Source organism: Sinocyclocheilus anshuiensis, unplaced genomic scaffold, assembly GCF_001515605.1.
Source record: "Sinocyclocheilus anshuiensis isolate Anshui unplaced genomic scaffold, SAMN03320099.WGS_v1.1 scaffold145, whole genome shotgun sequence".
Lineage (NCBI taxonomy): Eukaryota > Metazoa > Chordata > Actinopteri > Cypriniformes > Cyprinidae > Sinocyclocheilus > Sinocyclocheilus anshuiensis.
The window spans coordinates 442,801-470,075 of NW_015537973.1; the positions used below are offsets into that span (position 1 = coordinate 442,801).

The following is a 27,275-nucleotide window of genomic DNA, read 5'->3' on the forward strand; positions in this document are numbered from 1 at the left end:
AAACTGGCACTATCCACCACTAAGAAAAGTAGGAGAAGCCACTGAATATAATCATTTTAATATATAATAAATTACTTGCGCCTCAGATCGAGCAGATGAACCTATCACAAGTCTGTCATCAAAGTATTTCTGTATAATTGCCTCCCAGAACTGTTACACGACTGCGCTCCCAAACAGCGCAGTCGTGTAACAGTTCTGGGAGGCAATTATACAGAAATACTTTGATGACAGACTTTGCTCGGGCATTTCAAAATTACCATAAGAACATTTCAGGTGCTGTGGAACAAGATCGGTGCGCTGGTTATGCTGGGTACACACCACAATATAATCGGGCTGATTTTGGGCCGATTTCTCCCCTTCCGACATTCCTAGGTAAATGTCCCGATTATCTTGGTGGTTAAAGATGATCTTATCAGATTTTCCTGTGGTGTGAGGTGTGTTAAGAGTGACTGAATCTGCTCGGAAGAACGTCGGAGGCAACATGTTGAATATTTAAGATCAGAAATCCTGATGTGTGGGGGGAACATCGCAGCACACCACACACTATAGGAGCAAAACGGTTAAATCTAGGATTTTTTCCCTCATGTTTGTGGTCTCTCATATTTTTAAAGATCTTGCAAGATTTTAAAAATCTTTTAGTATGTACCCAGCATTTGTCAGGTTTTGCCGTCCCATAGTGCAAAGTCACATGACTTTTTGATGCGCATGGAGGTATTTACTCGGCAAATGCGCTTCCATCTCTCATTATTCACATACCCTTTTTCACACAAATCAAAACCACATCAAGCGAGCGTAAAAACTTTTTTGCAAACTTTTTTGCAAACTTTTATTTGAAATTTGCCGTTTCCGTCACTCGTTTCGGATGCGACACTTCAAAATGCGCATAAAAACAGGGTGATGGAAACATAGCTATAGTGACTTGCAGTTTATAAATCAGGAAGGACCATGGTTTCAGCTAAAAATCTTTACTCTTCTACTGAAGAAAAAAGTCACTTACATCTTGAATGGCCTGAACGTGAGTTAACTAACCTGTATTTTTCTATTTTTGTCGTGAACTATCCCTTTAAGTTATTTTGACCCCTTTGAAGGTTGAGGCCCCCTAGTGGGCCACGCAGAACCACTGCGTTTGGAGAGAAATTGACGTTTTAGGACCCTGAGGAGGAGCAGCACTTGTCCTCTCCTCCGTCGCTTTCATGTAGGTGTGTGGTGAGTGTTGGCCTGATTGAGTGCCAGTGGAGGGATGAAGAGAACCGCGGAAGGTCACGCGTGTCCAGCATGCGCACATACAGCTCTGCCAGTCTCATCTCATCATGACCGGGGCTCACCTCAACTATAGCGTCTGTCCTTGAATTGTACAGTTCTTGGATTTGTGGACCACTAGGACTTTCACAACCTTTTATTTCTCGTAATATATATTTTAACAACTTCTTTATTTAGCTGTATAAAAAGTTGAAGAGAACGGTTTTTGGTCTTTATTTGAACTGATTCACTACAGAAAATGCGTATCATAGGTTGAAAGTCCTTAGAAGGAAAAATAACACGAACAACAACCCGCAGAAACAACAGCACAAATCAAGCTAATTTATTCAAGGATCCGCGCTTTGACTTCAAGGAAATCAACATGTCCAGCAGAAGCATCGAGTGGGAGCATTTCGAGGAGCGCGAGAAGAGTCACCGGTCCCCGCGGGGCAGTGGCGCTTCTCATTCCGGCTCGCGGGGTAACGGGCTCATGCCTAGTCCCGCTCACAGTGCGCACTGTAGTTTCTACCGCACTCGCACACTGCAGTCGCTCACCTCCGAGAGGAAAGCGAAAAAAGTTCGCTTCTATCGGAACGGTGATAAGTACTTCAGGGGCTTGGTGTACGCGGTGTCCAGTGACCGCTTCAGATCCTTCGATGCGCTGCTGATGGAGCTCACCCGCTCCCTCTCGGACAATGTGAATTTACCGCAAGGAGTCCGGAACATCTATGCTATGGAAGGGGGGAAGAAGATCACCAGCCTGGATGAGTTACTAGAAGGTGAGGTTGAAGATTGTACAGGTGCCAAAGTCTAAATAGACACAACAGGCACTTCAAATTCTTTTCCCCATGTAACATCCAGTAAAGCACCACTGCTATTATCATACTTTAGTGAAGTGATTGTAAGGGTGCATTGTTTGCAATGTTGCAACATGGCAAGTCAGTGTAGGTAACTTTTCCAATTAAGTCTCTCACACACATAAACACTGGATTTTCAATTCACCCTGCAATTTCCAGTATTTTATTGGCATGGTTGTGCTATATATTGCAAATACATTCATTCATTTATTCATATCTCAATAAATCAATTAATTAATAATATGTACCAGTAAAGGTAATATAATAATAATAATATGAAGAGTGTCTTCTCACTGTAGCTGTTTGTTAACTTTAAACATTGCAAGCCATGCATGATAAACATGATAGCAGTAATTAACAAAGTTTTAACCAAGATTACTGTATGTTTACTTAATTCACTATCAGCTGATGGAATAGTATATTAAGACATAGTCTCAAGTCAATCCATCAACAGAAAGGAAAAGAATATGTTTTAGCTGTTTTTGTCAATATAATGAAAGTCAGAGGGCTTAAGGCCCACTGGACCGAGCTGAATTTCAGTATATGGACAAAAACACTGAGTCATAAATATCCTCAAAATACATTCTGTATTCCATAGAAGGGAAGGCCATTTGGAACAACATAAGAGTGAGTAAACAATCACACAATTGCCATTTTTGGGGAGTGAACTATTGCTTTGACTCCCATTGGTCATTCAAAGCCAGTACTCAATCACAAGAAATAAGTATGAATATATTACTTTAACAAAATGTAAATAATGTTTTCTTAGGATATATTTTTTTTATATGTATATTGCCATGTTATAGCATTTAGACTTGACTGTCATAAAAACCAACCCAATTACAGACCTTGTTGTTATTGCTCTGTGCTATTTCAACAATAAACTGAATGCAGAATTCATTGCATAATTAAAGAATTCATGTTATTCTAAACACAAATATATATTTTACTAAATTGGTGTGCAAGCACAAGTGCAGCTGCTTTGGTCCAGCATGTGAGATTGTGATGCAGAATGTGGCTCTGTGTTTGCTCGATGCAATTGTACAAGTGCTTTGCATTTGAAGTGCCGAGTTCAGCATCTCTTCACGCTGACTGAGGGTTGGCTTAGTTCTCTTTTGTGTTACAAATCTGTGTAAAGTCTTACACGCACATGATCCAAGCTTTGAATGCTATTTGCTAAAGATCGCCAGCAAAAGGCATCTACGTTGGAGTGTTGACAGTAGCTACTACTGATACTGCTTATTGTGCTGGCCCACCACACTTTGTTGAATGATGGGCACATAAGGGTCCCATCTGGACATCAAGGCAGTACTGGTTATGAGAGGGCGATGGAGGGTTCATAACCCCAGTGGTTCCAGTCCACATCTGAGTCCCATGTGAATGACATCAGTATTACTATATTTCTGTTTTCCAACACATATTATGTCAAATAGCTGACATCTGATTTTGAGTCAGTTTATCATCAGTAATAGTGACCCCATCTGGAGTCTACTTGATTAATTAGCCTTTTGTTAATTTCTCAGCTTAATAAAGCCCAGTGTCTTGGGAGCCCCTCCCTCCTATTTCTGAGGCAAACTGAGTGAAATTGAGATTTCATGATCCAGTGGCCGGAACAATGATGTTTATGCAGAATGATTGTAGTTCTGGGTCAGTGGTGGAACTAAACTTTGGCCATAATCTTAATGATTTATGAGTATTAATTAGGGCTGCACGATATTGGAAAAAACTCACATTGCGATATGAAAAAAAAAAACAGATGACTTCAATAGCTCTATTTGGGAAAAAAATAATCAGTGATTGGGGTGATTTTTAGGCGAGTAAATCAGCATAGGAAATAAACAAATTACAAGCATAGATAAATAACAGAACAAAGATACAAATGAAATAAGCAGTGCTTTATATTTTGTCAGGTAAGTCTAACAGTATTCAGGCACAGAAATTGAATAATCAAATGTAAAATAACACTGCATAGTTTTCACTATAAATTAAATCTAATAAATCTGTTAAAGCTACAAAAGTGATTTTTCTTTGTGTTTTGTTGTTTGATTGACGTTCATGACAGGGAAAGCAACAGGAACATTAAACTGCTGTGAACCAATATACTGTTACACATCCATTTTCTTTCTCAATTGTTTGCCTTCACCTAAGCCATAAGCAACTGTGTTTACAAGGATACTTGAAGAGCACAGTATTTCAGGCACAAATAGACACAGAAGTGAACAGAATTCAGTGTTCACATACATCTGCGTGGCTCTCACCGTGTCTACACCGGGCGCGAGCGGCGCGACAAAATACTATGATTATGAACCCATTTTAATCAGTGATGCTGTGTGACTGACTACACTGGACGCGGCGCGACACGACAAATCCCCGACAGTAAACTGATGCCTCGTTTATGACGTACTGATACAAAGTTCAAATGATATGCAACGGTCGCTTTGTCGCGTCGCGTCCGGTGTAGACAGACTTTGGGGCCGTTCACATGTCGCGAGTGGAAAACGCCAGCCGCGCCGCTTTCTCCTTTCCAAAGTGCTCGGGAGCTTGCTTTCGTGGAGTCTGCTGTTGCTAAGCGACCGTGACCCGCGCTTTCGGCGACGACGCGGAAGTTTCAACAAAGGATAAACGGATTTCCAGCACTGAAGATGCGTGCAGTAGCTCTGCTACTAAATGTATTTAGAAATGGGTATCTCTGTACAGCTGTCGCGTCCAGTGTAGACACCGTGTCTGTGTGTGAGCAAAGAAAACGATCAGTATAAATATAACGATCAGTAGCCTATACTAAACATCGCACATCCTGCGATGTGACTATCGCGGATGCGCACATCGCGATATCGATGCTGAAATGATATATCGTGCAGCCCTAGTATTAATTGTTAGTTATTTATCTGAAAATGATTTAAAAATAGTTGCATGCATGACATTTCTGTTGCTTGGTGTTTTGGGTTTTGTTTTCACCGTTTTAGTTTTAATAGTTCTTAATTTTGACTCATTGTTTTAATTTGGATTGCACGCGAAACCTGAAATATTATAAATGCATCAAAGCTCACAGACCATTATATCACACATCTTTTCGTACTCTCATGTGAATAAACAAACATTTCATTCACACTATAGGTGAGTGATCTGTTCTCAGTTGTCTGTCTTAGTTACTAAGATGAGAAATATATATAATTTAAAAATTTCGGATGTAGACTTTGCTGTTCAGATTCAGATGATATTCTTGATATACTTGATATATAATATTTATTTTCTGAGTAGATAGTGTTTATGTAATGAAGCTAAATAGTTTGGTGTGCATAGCATGCATATCTAAGAGTGATGTCACTTACCATAATTTCATGGTCATTGTTTGCTAATTTTTTTCCTGTTTGACATTTAAATATATTCTCAAAAAATGTTTAATCTGGACTCAAACATCTTGTGTTTCTATGTGATGTTATAAACTTCAAATGTAAGTGGCATTAAGGTATTTATTTCACTGTTTATAACTGAATTGGATCTGTAAAGATTTACAGATCAAGGGTCAGTACTTGTTCAAAGGTATTTGAATATAATTTTTTATTAAAGTTGCTCTGCAGAAATGCAGCTCTGGACTTGAAGAGAAGCACTTCAAACATATTTGTGCATATGTTCTACATTCCTCAAGACTGCTCTAGTTCAGAGTGTCTGTCTCACCTTAAAGTTCATGATGAGGTGTGTGAAGTGGAATTCGGCCTCCAAATGAATGTCACATTTTCAACTCTTGATGTCATCTTGACCCCTCGACCTTAACATGAGAATCACTTTACCACCATAAAGCTTACACTGCTCAGCAAACATTAAGCAAAATCATGTGAGGAAGAGTGATGTTATACTGAATATCTTGGCAATTCAAAGCAGAGGAATAGAACTAACCAAATCCATACGACTTTTAAATGGCATACAAAATATATCACACAAATTCATTTTGATTTTGAAATGACTTTAATGTATTGCTGATCATGCTTTTGACAAATGTGTTTCCTGTTAATTCATCAGAAGCCATAACTGTTGTAAATGTGACATTCAGACATGTTTTCTCTGAGGTAGGGAGGGAGCAGGAGGGGATGTTTGGTTTCAAGGGTTGTTTGTCCTCTTTTGATACACTAGCATGTCTTTTGTCCTGATAGCACTGCGCTCCTTAGGATGATAAAGCTCCATATTTAGACCAGCTGCCTCTGCTGTAGTGCCAAGATGTGCCATCATCACACATAAGCAACAAGCATGGCCTTTATGCTGTTGCACACACTTTCATGGGTTTTAAGTATTTAACGCAATGTCTATCAGACAAGCCGATGTTTAGTTATGTTAACATTTCATAATGAACTCCATAATAAAAAAAATTATGCAACGTTTCTTGGGAAATAACATTTCATGTGGTATTCATTTATATGGCCTTTTGGTTTGTGAAGTATAGCTATGGGAATGGGAGTGCATACTTGCTAACAGTTCGATTGGAATTCCTGCAAAAAGGAAAATACTTTGCCTTGGACTTTGTCCAAAACCACAGCTGAAAAGTGTAGAGAGGAAGAGCTGGGGTCACAGATGGGCTACGTGTGTTTTTATTCAACCCAACCCTTTGCAGTCTCTGGTTATCTTAGATGTACATTTATAATGGCAGTATATTATTATATTTACTTTTTTTTATGAGATGCTGAGGTTTATAGAAGCATGTATCCTCCTTAGTGTGAAAAAAAAAAAAAAAATATATATATATATCCTCAGTGTGGGAAAAAAAAAAAAATATATATATATTAATAAATAAATGATAGCAACTCTACATTTCAAAATTGCAATATCTCAGAATAGCAAATTTATATCTCAAAAATACTACTCAAGACTTCATATCTTACAATTATGCCTATACAGTATATAGAACTGTAACTTTATATTTTTTCGAAAATATGGCTCTATATCTCACAATAAGACTTTATTTCTTACAATTTGACTTTATATCTTTATTTCTCACAGTTGTAAGTTCATATCTCCCAGTTGCGACTTTCTCATAATTGCAATTTTTTTTTTTATTATGGTGGTGTTATATTCCCAAACTGTATCAAGCTGCAATTTTGTCACTTTTTGACATAATTTTTACTTCTTATTTTAAACTTCAGCTCAAAATTACCTGTTTTTTTTTGTTTCACTGCAAAAAATGGGCTTTCGTATCAGGTTCATTAGAATAAATGTTATATTGTTTGAAATTTTAATCAATATTTAATAAAGTAAAAATAGGCCGTATTCATTACAGTATTTATATGTCTACTTCATAAATATCTAAAATCACGTTTTACCTCCAATCATGATGTCAAAAATGCATTTGGAAATAAATTAATGATTTAGGTTTTCAGTAAAGTACTTTATTCATAACTGAAGACCTATATCTGCATTTTGAAGCATTTTGAACAAAACAATTCCATTCATCTTATTCTCCTCTTGGCAGGTGAAAGCTATGTGTGTGCTTCCAATGAACCATACCGTAAAGTGGACTACACTAAGAATCTCAATCCCAACTGGTCAGTCAACGTGAAGACGGGCACATCCCGCTCGCTGCCATCCCTTACCACATCAAAGAACGAGCTGAGAGATCGAGAGAGCAAAGACTTCATCAAACCCAAGCTGGTGACAGTCATCAGGAGTGGTGTCAAACCCCGTAAAGCTGTCCGGATCCTCTTGAATAAGAAGACGGCTCACTGCTTTGAGCAGGTGCTCACGGACATCACTGACGCCATTAAACTGGATTCTGGCGCTGTGAAAAGACTCTATACTCTGGAGGGCAAACAAGTAAGTGTTAGATCTAAAAAGTCATTTAATAAAATGATTTAAATAAAGATATTAGCTAAAGCCCAAAGGGGGTTGAAATGGCCCCTATGGTTTCAAACAAGGTCATTAACCCTTAAATGCATGAATGTTTCGCCAATCATTATTACATATTCGGGTCTTTAGCGACCCGGACCTATATATCCAGCAGCATGGATGAACCTCTAACTGCTGCAATAGCAAAAAACTCTCTTGATATTTTAAGAACAATTACAGAAGAATAAAATAAAGCATATTTCGTTACCTTTGAAACTTAAAGGGTTCAGTTTGAGCAGATGATTTTACCATCGCTGTCATCGTCAGAGCGCACTTCCACAGTACATCCAGCATCTGGCTCATATTCACGATTTTAACCATATTCTCAAAACTGTCATTTTCAATGACTTCATATTCAATATTTTGATCACTGGCAGCTTATTCACCACATCCAGCATCAAATGACAGTGACATTTATATTTCATTGCGTATAGTAATTGCTCTGCAGTAAAGCCATTCAAACCACTTCAATTTTTGCTATTCGTTTGTTTTATGCCTGCAGTAATTATGAGTGAAACGTCACGTCATCATTGTGTATCAAACAGTGCCACCTTGAGGAAAAAAGATGCATTGCACAAATTGAGTCATCAGATATTACATACCTCGGGTCTCTAGCGACCCTATACACTTTTTACAAAAGATTAATCAGAAAACTGGCATTCTTTTATATTTTACTATTTTTTTCTTGTTATATTGTTTATAATTAATAGATTGAGGAATATTAAGAAAGTTGATATCTAACTTAAAAAAATTAAGGAGAGAGAGAGGGTAGAGAATGATGTCCCGGGTCGCTAAAGACCCGAGGTATGCATTTAAGGGTTAATCTGAATGTTGTGTGAGTGATTTAAGCTCTGGAATTGTCTGGAAACCATAGGAAACCAGCATAGGCCTATTATTTTTGCTCTGGCATAATATCATTACTACATCGTTACGTTGAAGAGCTATAACTTTTTATTCCTATGCTGAAGACTCTACAAACTCTACACACAGCATTTTTTTATTTTAGACGTATGGTTGCATAGACACTAGTGAATAGCAAGATTCAAAATGTCAGTCCAACTAAACCATTGAAGACTGAATTTCACATGACAGTCCCTTTCCTCATAGGAACAAATTTGCCTCAAGCACGCATATGTTTTGCCATTAATTGTTTTTTGAGATTTTGACATTTAGGTATTTTTAGTCTAAAATCGATCTTTTCATGACCTGCTCATGCAATAAATCTGGGATTTAAAAAAAAAAAAGTCATCTCTGGAGATGATTTTCATACATTTAAAGGGGTCATATGATGCGATTTCAAGTTTTCCTTTCTCTTTGGAGTGTTACAAGCTCTTGGTGCATAAAGAAGATCTGTAAAGTTGCAAAGACTAAAGTCTCAAATCCAAAGAGATATTCTTTATAAAAGTTAAGAGTCAACCACGCCTACCTAAAACGGCTCATTCTAACACACCCCCACATGTCTACGTCACTATGTGGAAATATTAGCATAATGCCGCCCAAATGTGCACGCAAAGAAAGAAGGCGTGGTTTCAGGAACAGCAGTAGTGTTGATGCAGCCATGTCAGGGAGACGCTGTGTGTTTCAGTGCAAAAGCAAAAGCACTTTATTTGGCCTTCCGGAAGTAGATGCAATTATGATCTTTAAAATAGCATCATATGACCCCTTTAAGAAAGAATAAGAATAAGAAATTTGCAGATATATTGATTATATATCAGCAGATTAGTTGGTTTTTATTCTGTTCTATAAGTCAACATTTATCAGTCCTATTTATCAGCCCTAAGTATAAGCAAGTTAAGTCTATAACTTGTGAGGTGAAGAAGAGGTGAAGTTTGTAACTTCCTGTTCTCACTGTATTTCTCCTTTTTCCTTGGATGCTCCAATAGAGCATTGTCCTGGAAAAAATTAGGCCACACTTTTAGTGTTTTATCACCTTTAATAAATGTGAACGCTTCAGTGATGCTACCCTCAAGGGACTCTCAAATAATGATCTGAGCTGTTGTCGTATAGATAGTGCAGAATTATACATCAGGAGCTGGTAATGACCACCTGAACCCTCTTTAATTCTGAACGTGCTTTAACCAGCCCAGACGGGAAATCCAGATGGGGCATGTCTTTCGTCACCTCTGTGGTTATTAGGACACTAAAACAAGTAATTCTCATTTCATTTATGTGGCTAAACCAATCTGCAGTTCATTCTAAGTAAAGCAAAGTGTCAAGTAAATAAATGTGTTGGATTCTGTTGCAGCTTTACATCATTCATTGATATTTTATCTTGGTAAATGAAATACTTAATTAGAAGTAATCAAAATACTTTGGTTATTTACAGTAGTATCTGAAAGAAAATAGACAGGACCAGACATTACTGACAGAAAGCACAATTGACCTTTGTATTCTGGTAATGGCAGGAACACTGAGCATTCAGCCATGGTCTTTCCAGCAGAGACAGTATTCAAGACTATTCGAGTATTACCTTCTCTTTTCATCTGTATATGTAGCATTTCATCTATCTGTGTGCTCCTCTGTGTTTGTTTACTCATCTTTTAATCTTTGAGACAATATAGCTTTTGTTTCCTAAAAATATAAATGTGGATTTTCAGCAAATGAAGAATACTCATTGTTTCTGTGGAACACAAAGAAATTTTGAAGGATTTTCATGCAGAAATCTTTTGGGGGCAGGGGAATTATCCCCTTCTGTTCTCATCCAAAAAGCACGCCTGGATAGCTGATGCGTCTTGATGATGTCAGTGGTGAATTGTATATTGAAAGCTCCTGGCTGCCTCTCAACCACCGTGAATCTCTTTGGAATTTAGTGAGAGAACTCATTCGCATATTTGAAGTCTGTCCCGGCTTGATCTGCCTTAATTATGCAAAACTCCCTCCAAGAATTGCCTGACAAAGGTGAATGTAGAATTTTTATGGTAATGTCTCAGGCTGGATTTATCTGAGAAAGTGGCTGAAATAAGTCACTCACCTCATCCTCTGTTATTTGGGTGTGTGATATTGGTGGAAGTAATAGTCATTTTGAGACCCTGCGAATTAATAAACAGAACCATCATAGAGGTCCCGCAGGGCTCTGTTTTTGGCCCTTTTCGTTTCAATATTTACATGCTCCCTCGTAGTCACATCCGGTCTCAGTTATTATTGCTATGCTAAAGACATTCACATCTATATTTTCACTTGTTCTGAATAAGACCTTCCACTCTTATAATCATACTTAATGCCCGCATTTAAGTCTGGTTGCACTCTCACCTCCACAAATTTAACAATGCCATAACCCTGGTTAGCACCACAGCTCTGCAACTAATTCCCATTGAGCCTTTAATGATGATGATGATGATGATGATGATGATTATTATTATTATTATTATTATTATTATTATTATTATATCTTAGAAAAGGTTGGAATGTCCAGAGTAGACTTAATTTGTAGAAAACATTTAAATTGAACCATATGTTAGACAGTCTCAACCTGTCAAGTGGACTTTTAGCCCAAAGTGCTCTACATTATTCATTGATTTATGTAGCTGAGATTGAGCAGCCAATGGCAGTTTGCCACTAATATATGTGGGCTTTAGTGCTGTCTATGATTGGGAAGAGCAAGTCATCTACCATGCAGCACAGGGAATCCTAATGTCTGTGAGTGGCTCAGTGGAAGTAGCTCCTGGCACACACACAAATAGCATGTTTTGTCACCGATAAGCATTAAAAATATATGATGGGATAGCACTGCAGTGATACCCATGTCTTTAAGACATTTCAGGAATATCCCTTGTATTGAAGATACATTTTATGAATCTTAACAACAGCAAATGGGATTTTTTACTTTTAGATCACAAGACGAAGTCAAGATAAAATAAATGAAATATATTTTGTTGTGTTTTTATCTATTGGTTTAAAAGTAGCATCTTTCAGTTCTAGGTCATTTTTTATTAGCATTTGTATTGTATTTTTACATGCCTAATAGATCTTATTTGTACCTCGAATGGTTTAAATGTAGTCATGGGACCCCAAAGTGTACTATATTTATAGAATATGCTCTACTGTACATAAATTGGTCCACTCATGCATTTCTCTACAGATTACCTTGTGTGCTCACCTCAGTAATCATAGTAATGAGGCATTTGTACATAGCCCAGTGCTGCTGTACTCTCACTGTGTGTCTTTTCTTAGCCTTAGTAAGATTAACGTCTTTGATGAATCTCTTTACAACTGAGGAATGAGAAATGGGATGAGAAGAAAAAAAAACATTAAAGCGTTCAGATTGGAACTTTATATTTGCAGACACCAATAATAAGGTTCCAAGAAACACCCAACTAGATCAAAATGCAGTGCAAATCCATCTGACTGACTTAGATGAAACTTGTCTTACATGTAAGCTGCTTACTCACACACTCAATACTCATCTTATTGCTTTCATGGGATGAGTGTGTTTGTGTGTGTGTATATAACTATATACAGTATATATGTCTGTAGATGCACAAGAGGCATCATTTGTTTTGGAACTGTGTTTACTTGAGAGTTTTTTGGATGGTTCAAGCAAGGCATTACTGCATGTCATATGTGATTACAGTTGGTATGCCCTCAGTAGGACTGTGAAGAGTTAGAGGTGGCATGTCCTCAATGCACAGCTGCGAACACACTAGATGAAAAGGACATCCCCTGCTCCAGATTATATAGTGTAACTAGACTGTTTCTGAAGATATCGCTAGTGTGGCTTAAAGAGAATTGAAGCCCAAGAACCCATATTGGGCAGGGTCATATTAGCTGGGATTTATTTATTTATGCACTGTATATATTTTATGTATTTACGCTACCTTTCAAAAGTTTGGGGTCTGTAAGAATATTTTGACCAAAACATATTATGAAATATTATTACAATTTAAAATCCCTTTGATGGCAATGCTAAATTTTCAGTAGCCATTACTCCTGTCTTCAGTCTCACATGATCCTTTAGAAATCATTCTAATATGCTGATTTGTTGCTCAAACATTTCTTATTATTATCAATGTTGAAAACAGTTGTGCTGCTTAATATTTTTGTGGAAACCATAATACATTATTTTCAGGATTCTTTAAAGGGAACAGAACACACAGTTTCATCCAAGCTCATGTTAATCTTGAGTACCTATAGAGTAGTAAACCATCCCTTATATCTCCATCTCCATTTTATCTCCGTCTTTAGTTTTATCATATTTACAAAAGAAAGATGCAGCTTTACGATTCTCTCCAAAAACAGCCGAACTCCTGGAGGCATGCCGTGGGTGGAGCTAAAGAGTCACGAGCACTTGCGTGCCAACTGCCAACAAAACACCAAAATGTAATGCAGTTTTACTTATAGCCCGCACTTCCAAATCATGACCGAGATTTTTTATCTCTGGGACTGCTCCATTTGTCAGTATCAAACGATGTGCAAATCCAGCGTCGAACTGGGCCTTGTTTATAAAACATTCGTTACCAAAATGACGGGAGCAAACAAAACACTTGCGAAACTCCGTTGCTTCCCCAGAAAAACAAACTGCATCCACTGTTCACGTAACACTGGGTTCTTTGGGAAGCTGAATAAGGTTACCTTATAACCAAAACCACACTTTTTTGGAGATATTCTTCTTGAGCATGTCCTGTGCAGCACTGCCGACACTCTCGCTCTTGTTGACATGTGTGCACACTCTTCTTGGAGAAGTGCCCATACAATGAATTCCACCCTTCATGACATCATGAAGAGCCATGCTCCAAAAAAACTTTCCGAAACTTCCGAAGGAGTGTATTTGGTCAAGAAATTCTCCATCATATGTCCAAATCGTTTTTTGAAACTTTGGCCATGTTTAGCAATTCATGACGTCATGAAGGGACATGCTCAAAAAAAAACTTTCCGAAACTTATACGAACCCAGGATGAGTGTATTTGCCACAGAAATACTCCATCATACGTCCGAAATGTTGGCCATGTTTAGCAAGAGAATCCAATTTTTTAACAGCGCCCCCCCCCTTAAATGGATAGAAAGTTCCCAAGCACAGCATTTATTTGAAATAGAAAAATGAATGTCTTTAGTCTTGCTTTTGAATATTAAATATAATAATAATATATATATATAATACTATACAGCTATATTAACTTTTGCAATTTGCTTAACGTTTTCAATTTGCAAAACAGAGAGGCTTCATGTATCTAAAATGAAGGTGGTCTTATCCATTATAGACAAAAACTATCAATATAATTGTTTTAAAAGCCTTTCTATGACTTATTATAAGACAAAACCACAGCCTTGCCTAGCTATACCTCTCTAGTCAGAGTCAAAAACCATCTGAGCCTGAGAATTATCCATTACCTTGAAATCAAAGAAAGTCCATCAAAGGCTAAATTATGAATATTTAGGGGTAACATGCATGTTAACATGATAGCCACTGGATGCCATCTGCTTCCGAGCATTCCGAGCCTAATTCCCGGCAGGTGGGGGTGGGGATGCTGTGGCGTAGACACCCCACTGCGACTCCATCCAACTCTGCTGTAATTGAACCTAACGGCTGGAGGATTTAAAGTGCAGCTGGCAGGTGTGGGCCGCGTTTAGGGGGGCTAGCGGATCTGTACTAGCCAACACAAGACTCTCTCAGTCAGATACGCTTCTTAACATCCAACTCCATGAATGCCAATCGCTCTTTTCCCTTTCTTTTTTTTCCCAAAGAGCTTTGCTTGGTTTTACACCACAGAAGCAGATGGAGAGAAAGAAGCCGCACTTTCTTTGGCAGGAGTTCACATTTGGGTTGCCAAATCAGTAATAAGTAAATAAAACCAATTTTGATGTATTAGCCTAGATGTTAGATGCATTACGTCTTCTCCCAGCTGCGTGCTTTGTGATTAGCTGATAATAGCAACCAATGACATGGTAATAGACCCTCCATAATGGTTTTATAAATCTGCATGAGGGCAAGTCAGTCTCCAGGGAGACTGCAGAGGGGAGGTAGCATGTGAGAGGCTGGGAAGAGGGGTCAGACACTTAAGTTATCATTGCTAACCCATATGCACCCTGCTGCCTCCACCTCTTCCTCATTGAAGTCACTTTAAAAGTCACTTTTAAAACACAAGATTAGAGCTCTGTTGGTTTTTCAAGTCATTTGGTGAAACACTTATAGATCTTAAGACCTTAATCTTTCTGAAATCTGCTTAGGAATGAGAAATATGAATGTTATGCTATGCGCCAAACATATGTTTGTACCCAATCCAGTAATCTCAGCGTATACTTGAAAAGGGATCTGATTTGCAAAGCTGCAGACATGAACGGAAGCTAAAAAATAAGTGGTCCTTAGATGTACTCTAATAAGAGTCTAAAAATTAATACATCATCCTGGAGCATAAGGACTTTACTATAAAGTCTGCATTGCAATGACTGTAAGTGACCTAGAATGAAATAAACTAGGACAAATAAAGCAATATCAAGTTAAAGTAAAAATGTACTCATAGACAGACTTACAGTGTGGTCTATCTATCTATCTATCTATCTATTAGTTTATTTTCAGTATAACTACATATATAAATAACTATATCGTGAAATATATTGTTACCGTGAAATAGAATTTTGAGCATACCACCCACCCCTAACCATAGCCATGTCCAGCACTGACAGAGATACATAGATGGAGGAAAAGTGCAAATAAGAGTGTTTTAATGTCTGAAATGGGTGCTGTGTATATGTCGGGAGTGATGGACAGTGGGGGTTGGTGATTGACATGTAGGCCTGGAGTACATTAGCATACTAAAATCATTACAGCATTTTATGTTTGTATGACAGAATCATGTGAACAAGAAACTGAAATATGATACAATCTGATAGCAGAGATAACAGACTTCAGACCACATGTCTTCAGGTCTTTTAAATCACATTAGATCATCAACTCACAGCAGGAAATAGGACACTTTGTTTGTTTCAATACTTTTTAGTCTGTCCACCAGGGTTTATTGAGATGTCTAACATAATCTCTTTGACCTGTCAATCACCCATATTTTACCTCACAGTCAGAGCAGGTATAATTAAATCAGCTATGATTTTATCTCTCTGAAGGTTTTATATTTCAAATTAAATGAATTGTTAGACAAAACAAGTGTAGCTTAGTTGCTTTCTTGCAATATAAAAATGTGAGGCATCCTGAGGTGGCTCTGAGGCACATGAGGACCTACTCATTATTTGCTTCACTTGTTTTAAGGGAAGATCAGGATTAAAAGACTAATTGAGGTCAGACATAAAGTAGCATGAATCTGGATAACAATCATTCCCTATCTTCTAATTAACATAAACCACCATCTGCATATGCAGCATTAATATAACAAACAACCTGTGTGGATTCTTCATGTAAGTAACGGGCAACATAGAAAGTGTCTCGTGTCTATGGCTTGTCTGACAGACCCGCCAGACCCAGCAGGCATCGCTAGGAGACACAGGGCTGGCACACGACCAGAAACGTGTCAGTGGTGCCAGCCGGGGTCACTGTGCGATCTCAATGCCCTCTTTTGTTTTTGTCTGCCCAGTCTGGAGTCTTTATCAAGTGAGTCTGATGGGCGCAGAAAAGGATTTCCACGTGCCCCATTGTTCACCTCTATCAGTTTCCTGTTTGTTGTCATTTTTCATTTTTCATTTTTACACATTCCTACGTATTCACCAATTCCTGTCACTCATATGTTTTTGGAAAATAAATAATCCAAAGCACCAGATATGATGCTGTTTTTAAGAAACTTGAACTGGTTGAACCTCAAAAAAAGGCTGTTAGGAAATAACAATGCTGATGGTGCTTCCCTTTGTCTCAGAAACAGAGTATAATTTATTAATGTTCTTCATGAATGCTGAGAAATTGTTATTGACACACGTTGGTTATTGCATGTAGACCAGCATATACTGGTAAGTATACTATTAAAAGTATACTGGTAACCAGTAATAAAATGTGACCCTGGACCACAAAACCAATCTTAGGTGTCAATTTTTCCGAAATTGAGATTTATACACCATCTGAAAGCTGAATAAATAAGCTTTCCATTGATGTATGGATTTGTTAGAATAGGACAACATTTGGGAGAGATACAACTATTTAAAAATCTGGAATCTGAGGGTGCAAAAAATCAAAATATTGAGGAAATCGCCTTTAAAGTTGTCCACATGAAGTCCTTAGCAATGCATATTACTAATCAAAAATTAAGTTTTGATATATTTACGGTAGGAAATTTACAAAATATCTTAATGGAACATGATCTTTACTTAATATCCTAATGATTTTTGGCATAAAAGAAAAATCGATAATTTTGACCCATACAATATATTTTTGGCTATTGCTACAAATATACCCCAGCGACTTAAGACTGATTTTGTGGTCCTGGGTCACAAATGTTTTTTTTTTTTTCGTGTTTAAATCTATACTGGTATAGGCTGCTTTTGTTGTTTTCAGAATGGGTCATGAACTTTATATTGCATGCTGTCCATTTCTTTTCTATTTTTTTCTTTCTTTTTTTTGGCATTTTGCAAATTTGTCTGATGTTAAAGATAATTTTTTTTGTTTCTACACATTCTTAAAAATTCACCAATTCCTCTCACTCATACATTTTTGGAAAAGAAATAATGCAAAACACCAAATATAATCTCGGTTTTAAGAAACTTGGACTAGTTAAATCTAAATCAATAAATAATTTAAAATAAAATAAAATAATAAATTAAATAAAATAAATTAAAAATTGTTGTTAGGAAAAATCAACTGTTTCAGGACTGCTGCATCTCAGAAACAGACTGTTGTTTATTAATGTTTCTAATCTTATAATGAATGCTATGAAATTGTTACTCTGCTCAAGCACAAATTTAGCCATTTTTTTCTGCCAGTATTATTCAGGTACACTATTTAAATAATAAAATTAATATTATAACATTTTTTATTTTAATTAAAAATCAAATATTAAATATTGTAGAGCAGATAAGCCCTTTGATTGACTCAGTCCCACGCAGCAGATTTAGCGTGGAGAGCCTGGTGCTGATGTTACTGTGGTTTGACAGCTCATCTCTTCGCAGTGATAAATGAAAGCTGATGTCCTGTTCTCCGCCTCGTCCTCATCAATTAGACTTTTGATGACCGAGTTCTGAGACTGCCTTTATTTTTCATAGCTCCACTGTAAAAATGCTTTGTTGTGTAACCTAAAAAATGTGCTTTATGTGGTAACATCTAAATTAACTTGTTTTATTAATATTATTCAATATTTGATTATTCAGTACTATTCAAAGATTTGGGGCCTGTAAGATTTTTAAATGTTTTTTTTTTTTAAATTATGCTCACCAAGTCTCCATTTATTTGAACAAAAATACAGTAAGAACAGGAATATTGTGAAATATGCTTACATTTTAAAATAACTGTTTTCTATTTAAATATTTTAACATGTAATTTATTTCTGTGATGCAAAGCTGGATTTTCAGAAGCCATTACTCCAGTCTTCAGTGTCACATGATCCTTCAGAAATCATTCTAATATGCCGACTTAGTGCTCAAGAAACATTTATTATTATTAATGTTGAAAACTGTTGAAAACCAGGATGCATCTTTTTAAGCTTTTAATTCAAAGTTCATAAGAATAGCATTTATTTGAAATTGAAAGTTATTTAACATTATATATGTCTTTACTGTCACTTTCAGTCATTCGATGAATAAAAGTATCCAAGTCTTTTAGAGAAACTGTGCTGAGCACAAAATTTTGAATGGTATGTGAGTATAACAATTGTATAGTAGGCTATATAAAAACAAACAATAATATGGCCTATTCTGTGCCTCTTCCTGCTATAGTATTTGTACAATATTGAAGACTTGTGAAGCTGATGATGAATGATTTTTGTACTTTTTACTTGATCTTTTTTTATTAATTTCGAACCCACTGGACTTGGCAGCAGAAGCGCCTCATTATGTATGACTTTAAACTTATCAGCTGCTGAACACACAATTGTAACTGAATTTTCTCTGTGAAAGGCTCATTTGTCAACACTGCCTTTAATGGCATCCTTTATTAATGGCTGCTGTGAGGAAAACCTTTTTCCTTAACTGCCCCTCCTCTGCTTTAGTAGCTAATGGTTGACAAACTCCTCTAAGCCTGGAAGGGTCCAGCTCATTCAAAGCCTCTGAGTAATCGATATAGCTTGAAAGAAACAGGATATAGCTTGCAAAGCTAACAGCACATTAGCAGCAATTGGTGCTGGAGCTATATGTGATGTTCTGTTTCTTCCCCTTCAAGTCCGCTTGGCTAATACTCTGATGTTGCATTGTCTTTTCCTCTTCGTTGATCTCTGGTCAAATAAGAGCCCAATCAGCAGTACCATAGTGTTTCTCTGTTTTGAGCATAAAGCTCATCCCCTCATCCCATTTATATGCTTTCTATTTCTTAATCCTTTCTTTCTTTCGGTCTTGACACAATGTAGAGCAGTGCTGCTCTTACACCCTTCATTATTGTCAGCCAAATAAAGCAGGGTTGTTATTAGTCTTAGCACCCTGTCGGGTTTCTCTAAGCACAGGCCTGTACTTTAAGGCTTAGAGGAGCATAATAATACACGTCTTAATGAACACCTTGTAAGAAACTTAAAATAAAATAAGTAAGAGACTTGTTTAGAAATTTGTAATGTTCATTATAACAATACAGTCACTTTATAGAGCTAACAACTATCATAACAGCCTGGCAACCATCCTAGCAGCTGCTTAGAATACTCAGAAAATACTAGAAAGTTGGCAACATGTGGTGACAGTTTTTGCACATGCCTCATGCCTCTTTTTGTTTATTTTAGTATTCATGAACACCAGGCATTTACTTGCCATCAGGAGCACCGGGACGTTCCCGGTGGGCCAATCGGTGAAACGAGGGATACCTCCCCTTCCCCCTATATTGGGTGCTGTTGCTACAAAGAGCTAACCAATTAAACTGTTCATCTGCCAGCCATAGTGCAAAAGCAGATCTGGATCAGTCTCATCCACACACAAATTTGAACTGATAAACAGCACAAGCCCCCTGACCAATTAATAATAATAATAATAATAATGCATTTTATTTATCATGTGCTTTTCTTAACCCAAAGCGCTACAACAAGCATAATAGTATACAACAATAAGCAATACAAAAAATAAACAATATAAAACATACTCAATTACAGTAAGCAGTTTTAAAAAGATGAAATCTTTACTCTTTAAAGATTTCTTAAAACAGTTCAAGGTTGGATAATCTCTAATTCCTGCTGGTAGAGCATTCTACAACTGTGGAGCTGAGACACAGAAAGCTCTATGACCCATAGAGTTATATGCAGGCTGCTGAAGGATACACGACCCAGCAGAGTGCAAAGGGCGAGCGGGAGTATAAGGGACAACTAAACTGGATAAATAGGCAGGGGCAGTCCTGTGAATTCAGAATTTTAAAATCAATACGCTTGAATAGGAAGCCAATGCAAGTTATGCGGTACCGGAGTAATGTGTTGATGAGCAGTTGTATACGTTAGTACCTGGGCAGCTGAATTCTGAATATATTGTAATCTCTTAATAGACTTATCAGGGAGACCACAGGGAGACCAACGTAAAGTGCATTGTAGTAATCAAGCCTCGATGTGATAAAGGCATGAATAAGCCTTTCTGCATCAGGCAATGATAGAGAAGAACGGAGTCTTGCAATATTTCTTAGGTGGAAAAATTCAGTTTTTGAAACCATTTTAATATGGGCATCAAACAATAGTTGAGGGTCAAAAATAATGGCAAGATTGCGTACTTGGGTGGACGGGGTAGCAAAGTCACAAGCATTAATCACATTAGAACTATTTAATTTATGTAAAGCCGTTGGAATGCCGACACATAAAAGTTCTGTTTTTGACTCATTAAGCTTGAGAAAATTAATGTGCTTCTAGGCTTTTATCTCTTGTAACGGCAAGATTAAGATTAGGATGCGTGTCTAATAGATAGGTCTGAGTATCATCGGCAAAAAAATGAAACCCTAACCCAAACTTATGAATGATCTGACCTTAAGGCAACGTATAAATACTAAACAAAATAGGCCCAAGCACAGACCCCTGCGGGACACACTGCTGTACTAATGTTGGTTCAGATTGACATTTCCCCAAACGAACAAATTGAAAGTGATTTGTAAAATAAGGGACGCAAGTGTTTTTTGCTAGTTTCAGACTGATGCAGTTGTCATTGCTCCCACCCATTACTCATTAAGCGAATAGGGACAACACTTTTAGACAATGCGCCGGACGTGCCTACCATTTTTCCCGTCGTTAAATTAGCAAAAGTGGATTCGGACACGCCCTAAACTCAATTGCGCCATGCGCTTTAGACCATGTGCTTAGATCATTAAAATAGGGCCCAAGATTTAAACCATTCAAGTGCAATACCAGAGCTGCCTAACCATGTATGCAATCTTTCAAGGACAGCATGATATATTGTGTCAAAAGCAGCAGTAATATCTAACAGGAGTAAAATACTACAAGCCCCCATGTCAGCAGAAATGAGAAGATCGTTTGTAACCCAGTTTAGAGCAGTCTCAGTGCTATGACCTGATCTGAATCCAGATTGAAAAGGTTCTAAGATATTGTTTATGGACAATTATTGCTGTAACTGGCCAGCAACAGCTCGTTCAAGAACCTTATTTAAAAATGGAAGATGGGCAATAGGCCAGTAATTTGACAAATCCTCAACATTAGAACCAGTCTTTTTAAGAACTGGTGTAATGGCAGCTAGCTTGAGGGCTGAAGAAACCTTTCCAGTAGATAAAGAGTTAATAATGATTGCAGTAATAGAGGGGCACAAGAATGTTACACACTGTTTTAAAACCTCAGAGGGCATGTTGATAAATTCATAGACATGACTAATTTAAAAATATCTTCTGAACTAACAATCGCAAAATTTGAAAAATTTGATGATAAATTTGTAGGATGAAACTCATTGGTCAGCAGTGAAGAACCAGCAAGCATGGAATTATAGATATCTTGAACTTTCTCTGTAAAATAATTATGGAATTTGTTACACAACTCATAAGAGGGTCTAATGATTTGATTATGAGGCTTCAAAAACCTGTTAATTGTTTTAAACAACTTTCTTGGATTATCAACACCTTCATTAATCACATGTGAGTAGTACGCCTCTCTGGTAGAATTAAGGGTAAGATGATACTTCAACTGCTGCTCATCAAACATCAACTTATGGATATGGACAGTAAGACCAGATTTTTTGTATAATCGCTCAGTCTTCCTTCCCTCAACTTTGAGAGCCCACAATTCCTTAGTGTACCATGGGGATGACCTAGTGAAAGAAACAGCTCGTTCTTTCAAAGGTGCCACAATATCAAGAATAGAAGATAGTGCACAGTTGTAACAGTCCACAGAATCAGTCACAGGTAGCTCAGCAACAAGGCTATAGAGCAACTGGGAATCAATGTTCTTGATATTCCTAAAAGTTATGACATGCTCCTTGGTAGACTTTAGAGAAGCAGAGGTTGAAAATTCATAGGTCAATAATTTATGATCACTAAAACATTGTTCATCATTTCTAAGCTGATCAATGTCAAAACCCGTAGTACAAACTAAATCCAGTGTGTGGCCAAATTTATGAGTAGGGAAATAAACATGCTGGAAGAAATTAAAACAGTCCAATACATCCATAAAGTTAACTGTTTGGGAACAATCAGGATTATCAACATGTATATTTATGTCCCCTATGAGCAGCATATCTGAACAATTCGAACTCAACAACGTCAACAATTCAGCAAGTTCAGAAAAAAAAATACAGAATTAACCTTGGGAAGACGATAAATAAGTATGAGAAGTACAGGAGTATTGCCATTAATTTTCATCACAAGGCACTCAAATGAAGACATAACAGGTGTGGTGATTACAGAAACAGGCAAATCAAATTTATATAAAATTGCAAGACCCCCACCTTTACCGGTGAGACGATACAGAAATTCGATACAGAGTTCTGTGTAATACACTAGTATGTTATGAGTACATTAAAGGGGTCATATGATGTTGCTAAAAAGAAAATTATTTTGAGTATTTGATGTAATGAAATGTGTTTATGAGGTTTAAGGTTCAAAAAACACATTATTTTCCACATACTGTACATTATTATTTCTCCTCTAAGCCCCGCCTTTCTGAAACGTGTTGATTTTTACAAAGCTCATCGGTCTGAAAAGCGAGGTGGGCTCTGATTGGCCATTAAATTGCATCATATGACTCCTTTAAAGGCTCTGTGGTGAAGCTATAGCTGAAAACAGCCATGGCCATGTAAACTTCTTTGAGGAGATAAATTCAAAAACATTATGCCATACAAACTGGTAATTACAAGCTTCTAAACCAAGCACTGCCCTTTTAGTAATTTAGTTATTATTGTATAGAAACCATATAGGCTAACTACCATATATAGTTTTACGTGTGTCTACCGTGATCTTACTAATATAGTGCAGTTAAACTCTGAATTCTATACAGAACAACGGCAACTACTGTTCAAAGGATCATTTAACAAAAGATCTTTGAAGTTTAGATCCCATGAATTAAGGATAAGACTTTCTTCTCTTTAAATATTTTTGGTTCTAATGCATTTTAAATAAAGAAAAATGCCTGATGAAAGATCAACATCAGTAACATTATACAAATGCTATTGTTGCTGAAAGGATAGTTCACTCAAAAATGAACTGAATCATGTACTCACCCTCATGTCATTCTAAACCTGTATGACTGACTTTCTTATCTGGAACATAAAGGAAGAACATTTGAGAGATTTTAAGAAAGTGGGTAACCAAACAGTTACTGTTTCCCATTGACTTCTTACTGTTTAGTTACCCACATTCTTCAAAATATCTTCATCTGTAATTAATAGGTTTCACAGGTTTGGAATGACGTGAGGGCGAGCACTGAGGGTGAGAGCTTGGAAATGTCCTGAGTATACTGGTAACCAGCAATAACATGGTTATAACTGTTTAAATTTGCACGTTGCAGTATTTTTCATGCTGTCCATGTCATATTTTGGCATTTTACAAAATTGGTACAAACAAATTTATGCATAATGTTAAAGGGAATAGGAGGTGTAACTTGCTGAAAGGCCCCTAAGATATTTATGGTGCTTCTGCTTCTAAAAACGTTATAGAAATTAGGAATGGCAGTATATTACAAGAAGTTTCAATAACTGAATATTATTTAGTGTTTACATTTTTGATTACCGTGATTACAGTGTTTTTTTTTTTTCAATTCCTTTTTTGCTCACAAATATTTCTACCCAATAACATATTTCAGAGCCTGAGAAAACTAGAAAAAGTATATACGTTAAGTACATTTCCACTTTTTAGGATTTTATGATTTCCAAGACCTTTCTAGGTCTACATAGCCCTCATTTTCCCAGGTATTTTAGGACAGTGAGAATGATTTAATGTTTTGGAGTAACTAATTAAATTAAAAATGTAATGTAAGCGTGCATATTGAGTTTTAGCTGGTATGTCTTATTTTAAATCATTTTAAGCCATCTTGGAAGTGAGCTAAGGCTCCCAGTTGAGAACTGGTGCTTTAGTGACAAGCTGTTCCTAAAGGTCCTATTTTTGCACTCTCTTTCCTGACAGTTTATCCGCTCTTGAACCTTGGTTGACAAAAATAGTTATCTTGTGTTACTACCAGTCAGTTTACCAAAACACTTTTGGCTCCATTCCAGACTACTTCATTTTACAGATCCAAGATATCAGCTAAAACGTTTCAGGCATGTTTAATAGTCTCCCAGTGTGGCTTTAGTCTGTTACTCTGCTCGGGCCAACAACTGGGCCCATATGCTCCTCTGATCTGCTGATTGATGGGGATACTGCTTAAGACACATCCCACTGACTGGCCATGTGGATTCCTTACAGTTCAGAATTGTATGTGATTCAGAGGGAACTGCTTTAAGGGGTTGCTTTAAAATTGTGCTTAAAATGGGATTTTAAAATTATTAGCAAGAGTATTGTGACTTGCAAATAATGTTGCTAATCATTTAAATCATACTAATAATGCTGAATTTGCTAAGGAATCTAAACAGTGGCTCAAAGAGGCTGAAATGCTGGAGCGAGTTGTGTTGCGATGTCTTTTTATGTGTGCAGTGAGGATATTTAAAGACCTCATTGCCATTAGCGGCTGTTGAATAGCTCATTATCATTAGAATCATGTTAATAAAGTAGAAGAGTGATCTTGGAGCAATTCTCTCTTGGCCTTTTGTGTCTTTTTCTGTACAGTGTCAGGCTCATGAAGGGGAAGAGGGGGCTGTGTTCCTCTCCATCTGTCTGATCTTTCACTCAGTTCCATGTAGAAGTGTGTGTGTGTTTGATGGAGCTCCACTTTGGGACCATCTGTTTTTTGCTGCCCACCTCCATGAGTGGAGGAGTGGGCTGAAATCCGGACATCATATTTTGCCCACTGCCACTGCGGGTTGCGAGTGTATGTGGGTGTGTTTTCATGTACTCTCAAAATGTTTCTTTTCTGTATTGCTAGTGACGCATTGTATATTACTCAGCCTGAATGCAGAGTTGCCCAAATGTATTTTTTTGGTTTCAGATGAAATAGTTTGCAGGGCCGAAATCGTAGACTGAAACAGTGATGTTTAATTAGCACTTGTCAGATGGTGCATTTTGACTGTGTCAGTGTATCGTGCTGTAATGGGCAGCTCCTATGAAGAAGAACCAGGTCTGCTTGGGCATTTTGTCCTTTTTAGGATTGCATCTTGGGACATCATGTCCTATACAAGGTTATTATAGTTTTGAAATTTTAAATGAGTTTTATTTTAATATCGTTTTCAAATTTGCTATAAAATTCAGTTGAGTTTTTATTAGTTTCATTCATATTTTTGTTTGTTGGTTTGATTGCTTGTGTTACATGATAAAATAAATAATCTTGCCAACCTGATGTAATAGATTTAATGTGAGTGCGGTTCGGGTGACGACTCGCGGTCTTTATGTCAAACGGTTCTCGTCTGGTACAGAATTAAATTAGTGCTGCTGTCAGATAATGGGTCGGGTGTTCTGTTAAGTACTGCTGGTGCGCGTTTACCAAACAGGACCCGTGTAGGCTTTAAACTGCTTTGCGTCTCTCCGTCAGGTAACCCCATGTGCGTGATGCGCCATTACAGGTAGGCTATTTCCCTAAACCTCCACACAGCTGTATATTTTTCCGCCAAGGGGTGAGAACGTAATGATTACGAAAACGATTAGGTCTATTTCTTTTTGATAATTATTATTTTATTTCAGTTAGTTTTTCAATAACTGTTGTTAGTTTAGTTTCGTTTTAGTTTTTCAAATATTTTGACGTTTTTATTTTATTTCAGTTTACGAAATTGTTTTTTCATCAATCGTTTTAGTCTTAGTTTTAGTTTTCGTTTACGAAAATAACCTTGGTCCTATATTTGGTTTGTTTAGATGTCTTTGGTTTGTGTTCCATTTGTATTTCGCTCAAACTGCACCAGAGTTTGTTCGAAAGTGAACTGAAAAGGTGGTTCTCTGCATGTTTGGTGCCCAACAATGGCACTGCTCAAATGAATTGCACTAACATAGCAATTGTACCAGAGTTTGCAATGATGCTCTTTAAATAAGGGATAATGTACATCCAGTCAGTTGTTATCGCAGAATAAATAATTAGACACGACATATTGATTTGAGTTGAAATATTTGAAACAAAAGCTTCCGTGAAGAAAGCAGTTGCTAGCAAGTGGCAAGTTCAAACTAGATGGACATTAAGAAATATGGTACAGTCATACTACTTATTACACAGCATTTCACCACATGGATAATTATGACAATAAAAGATATTGATTTAAGATGAAATGTTTAAAATCTTAGCAGTTTATCTTACAATCCATTACAGTGTACAAAACAATCGTCGCAAAATGGCAGCAGCTTCTTTTGTATTAAACAAGAGAGCTCAAGGGCCCTATTTTAACGATCTAAGTGCATGGTCTAAAGCGCACGGCGCAGGTGCACTTAGGGCGTGTCCAAATCCACTTTTGCTAGTTTAACAATGGGGAAAACGGTTGGCGTGCCCGGCGCATGGTCTAAAAGAGTTGTCCCTATTTGCTTAATGAGTAATGGGTGTGTTTTGGGCATAACGTGCAATAAACCAATCAGAGTCTCATCTCCCATTCCCTTTAAGAGCCAGTTGCACTTGTGCCATGGCAGATTTGCTATTTACACGGCGGAATTTGCAAGTGCAAAGACAGATTGCGTCTCCACAGATGAAACGGAGCTGCTTGTGCGCGAGCAAATAGGTAGCCTAATTCTGATACATGCAATGACTATCCATTATGACATGTAGGCATTTTTATATT

At 37.2% G+C, this 27,275-nt stretch overlaps 1 protein-coding gene across 6 annotated transcripts in view; it reads left to right on the plus strand.

Moving 5' to 3' along the window:
* Window positions 1–1,207: 1,207 nt before the first annotated feature.
* Window positions 1,208–27,275, plus strand: part of LOC107670743 (serine/threonine-protein kinase DCLK2-like) — a 62,476-nt gene continuing 36,408 nt past the window's right edge. For 4 of the 6 annotated variants that reach the window (XM_016463471.1, XM_016463480.1, XM_016463488.1 and 1 more), the window contains exons 1-2: window positions 1,210–2,018; window positions 7,555–7,895. In XM_016463471.1, the coding sequence (XP_016318957.1) occupies window positions 1,622–2,018; window positions 7,555–7,895 (738 nt within the window). In that variant the 5' untranslated portion in view covers window positions 1,210–1,621. Of the gene's footprint in view, window positions 2,019–7,554; window positions 7,896–27,275 lie in introns of all 6 variants that reach the window. The other 2 variants (XR_001632118.1, XM_016463506.1) reach the window with 1 other exon arrangement.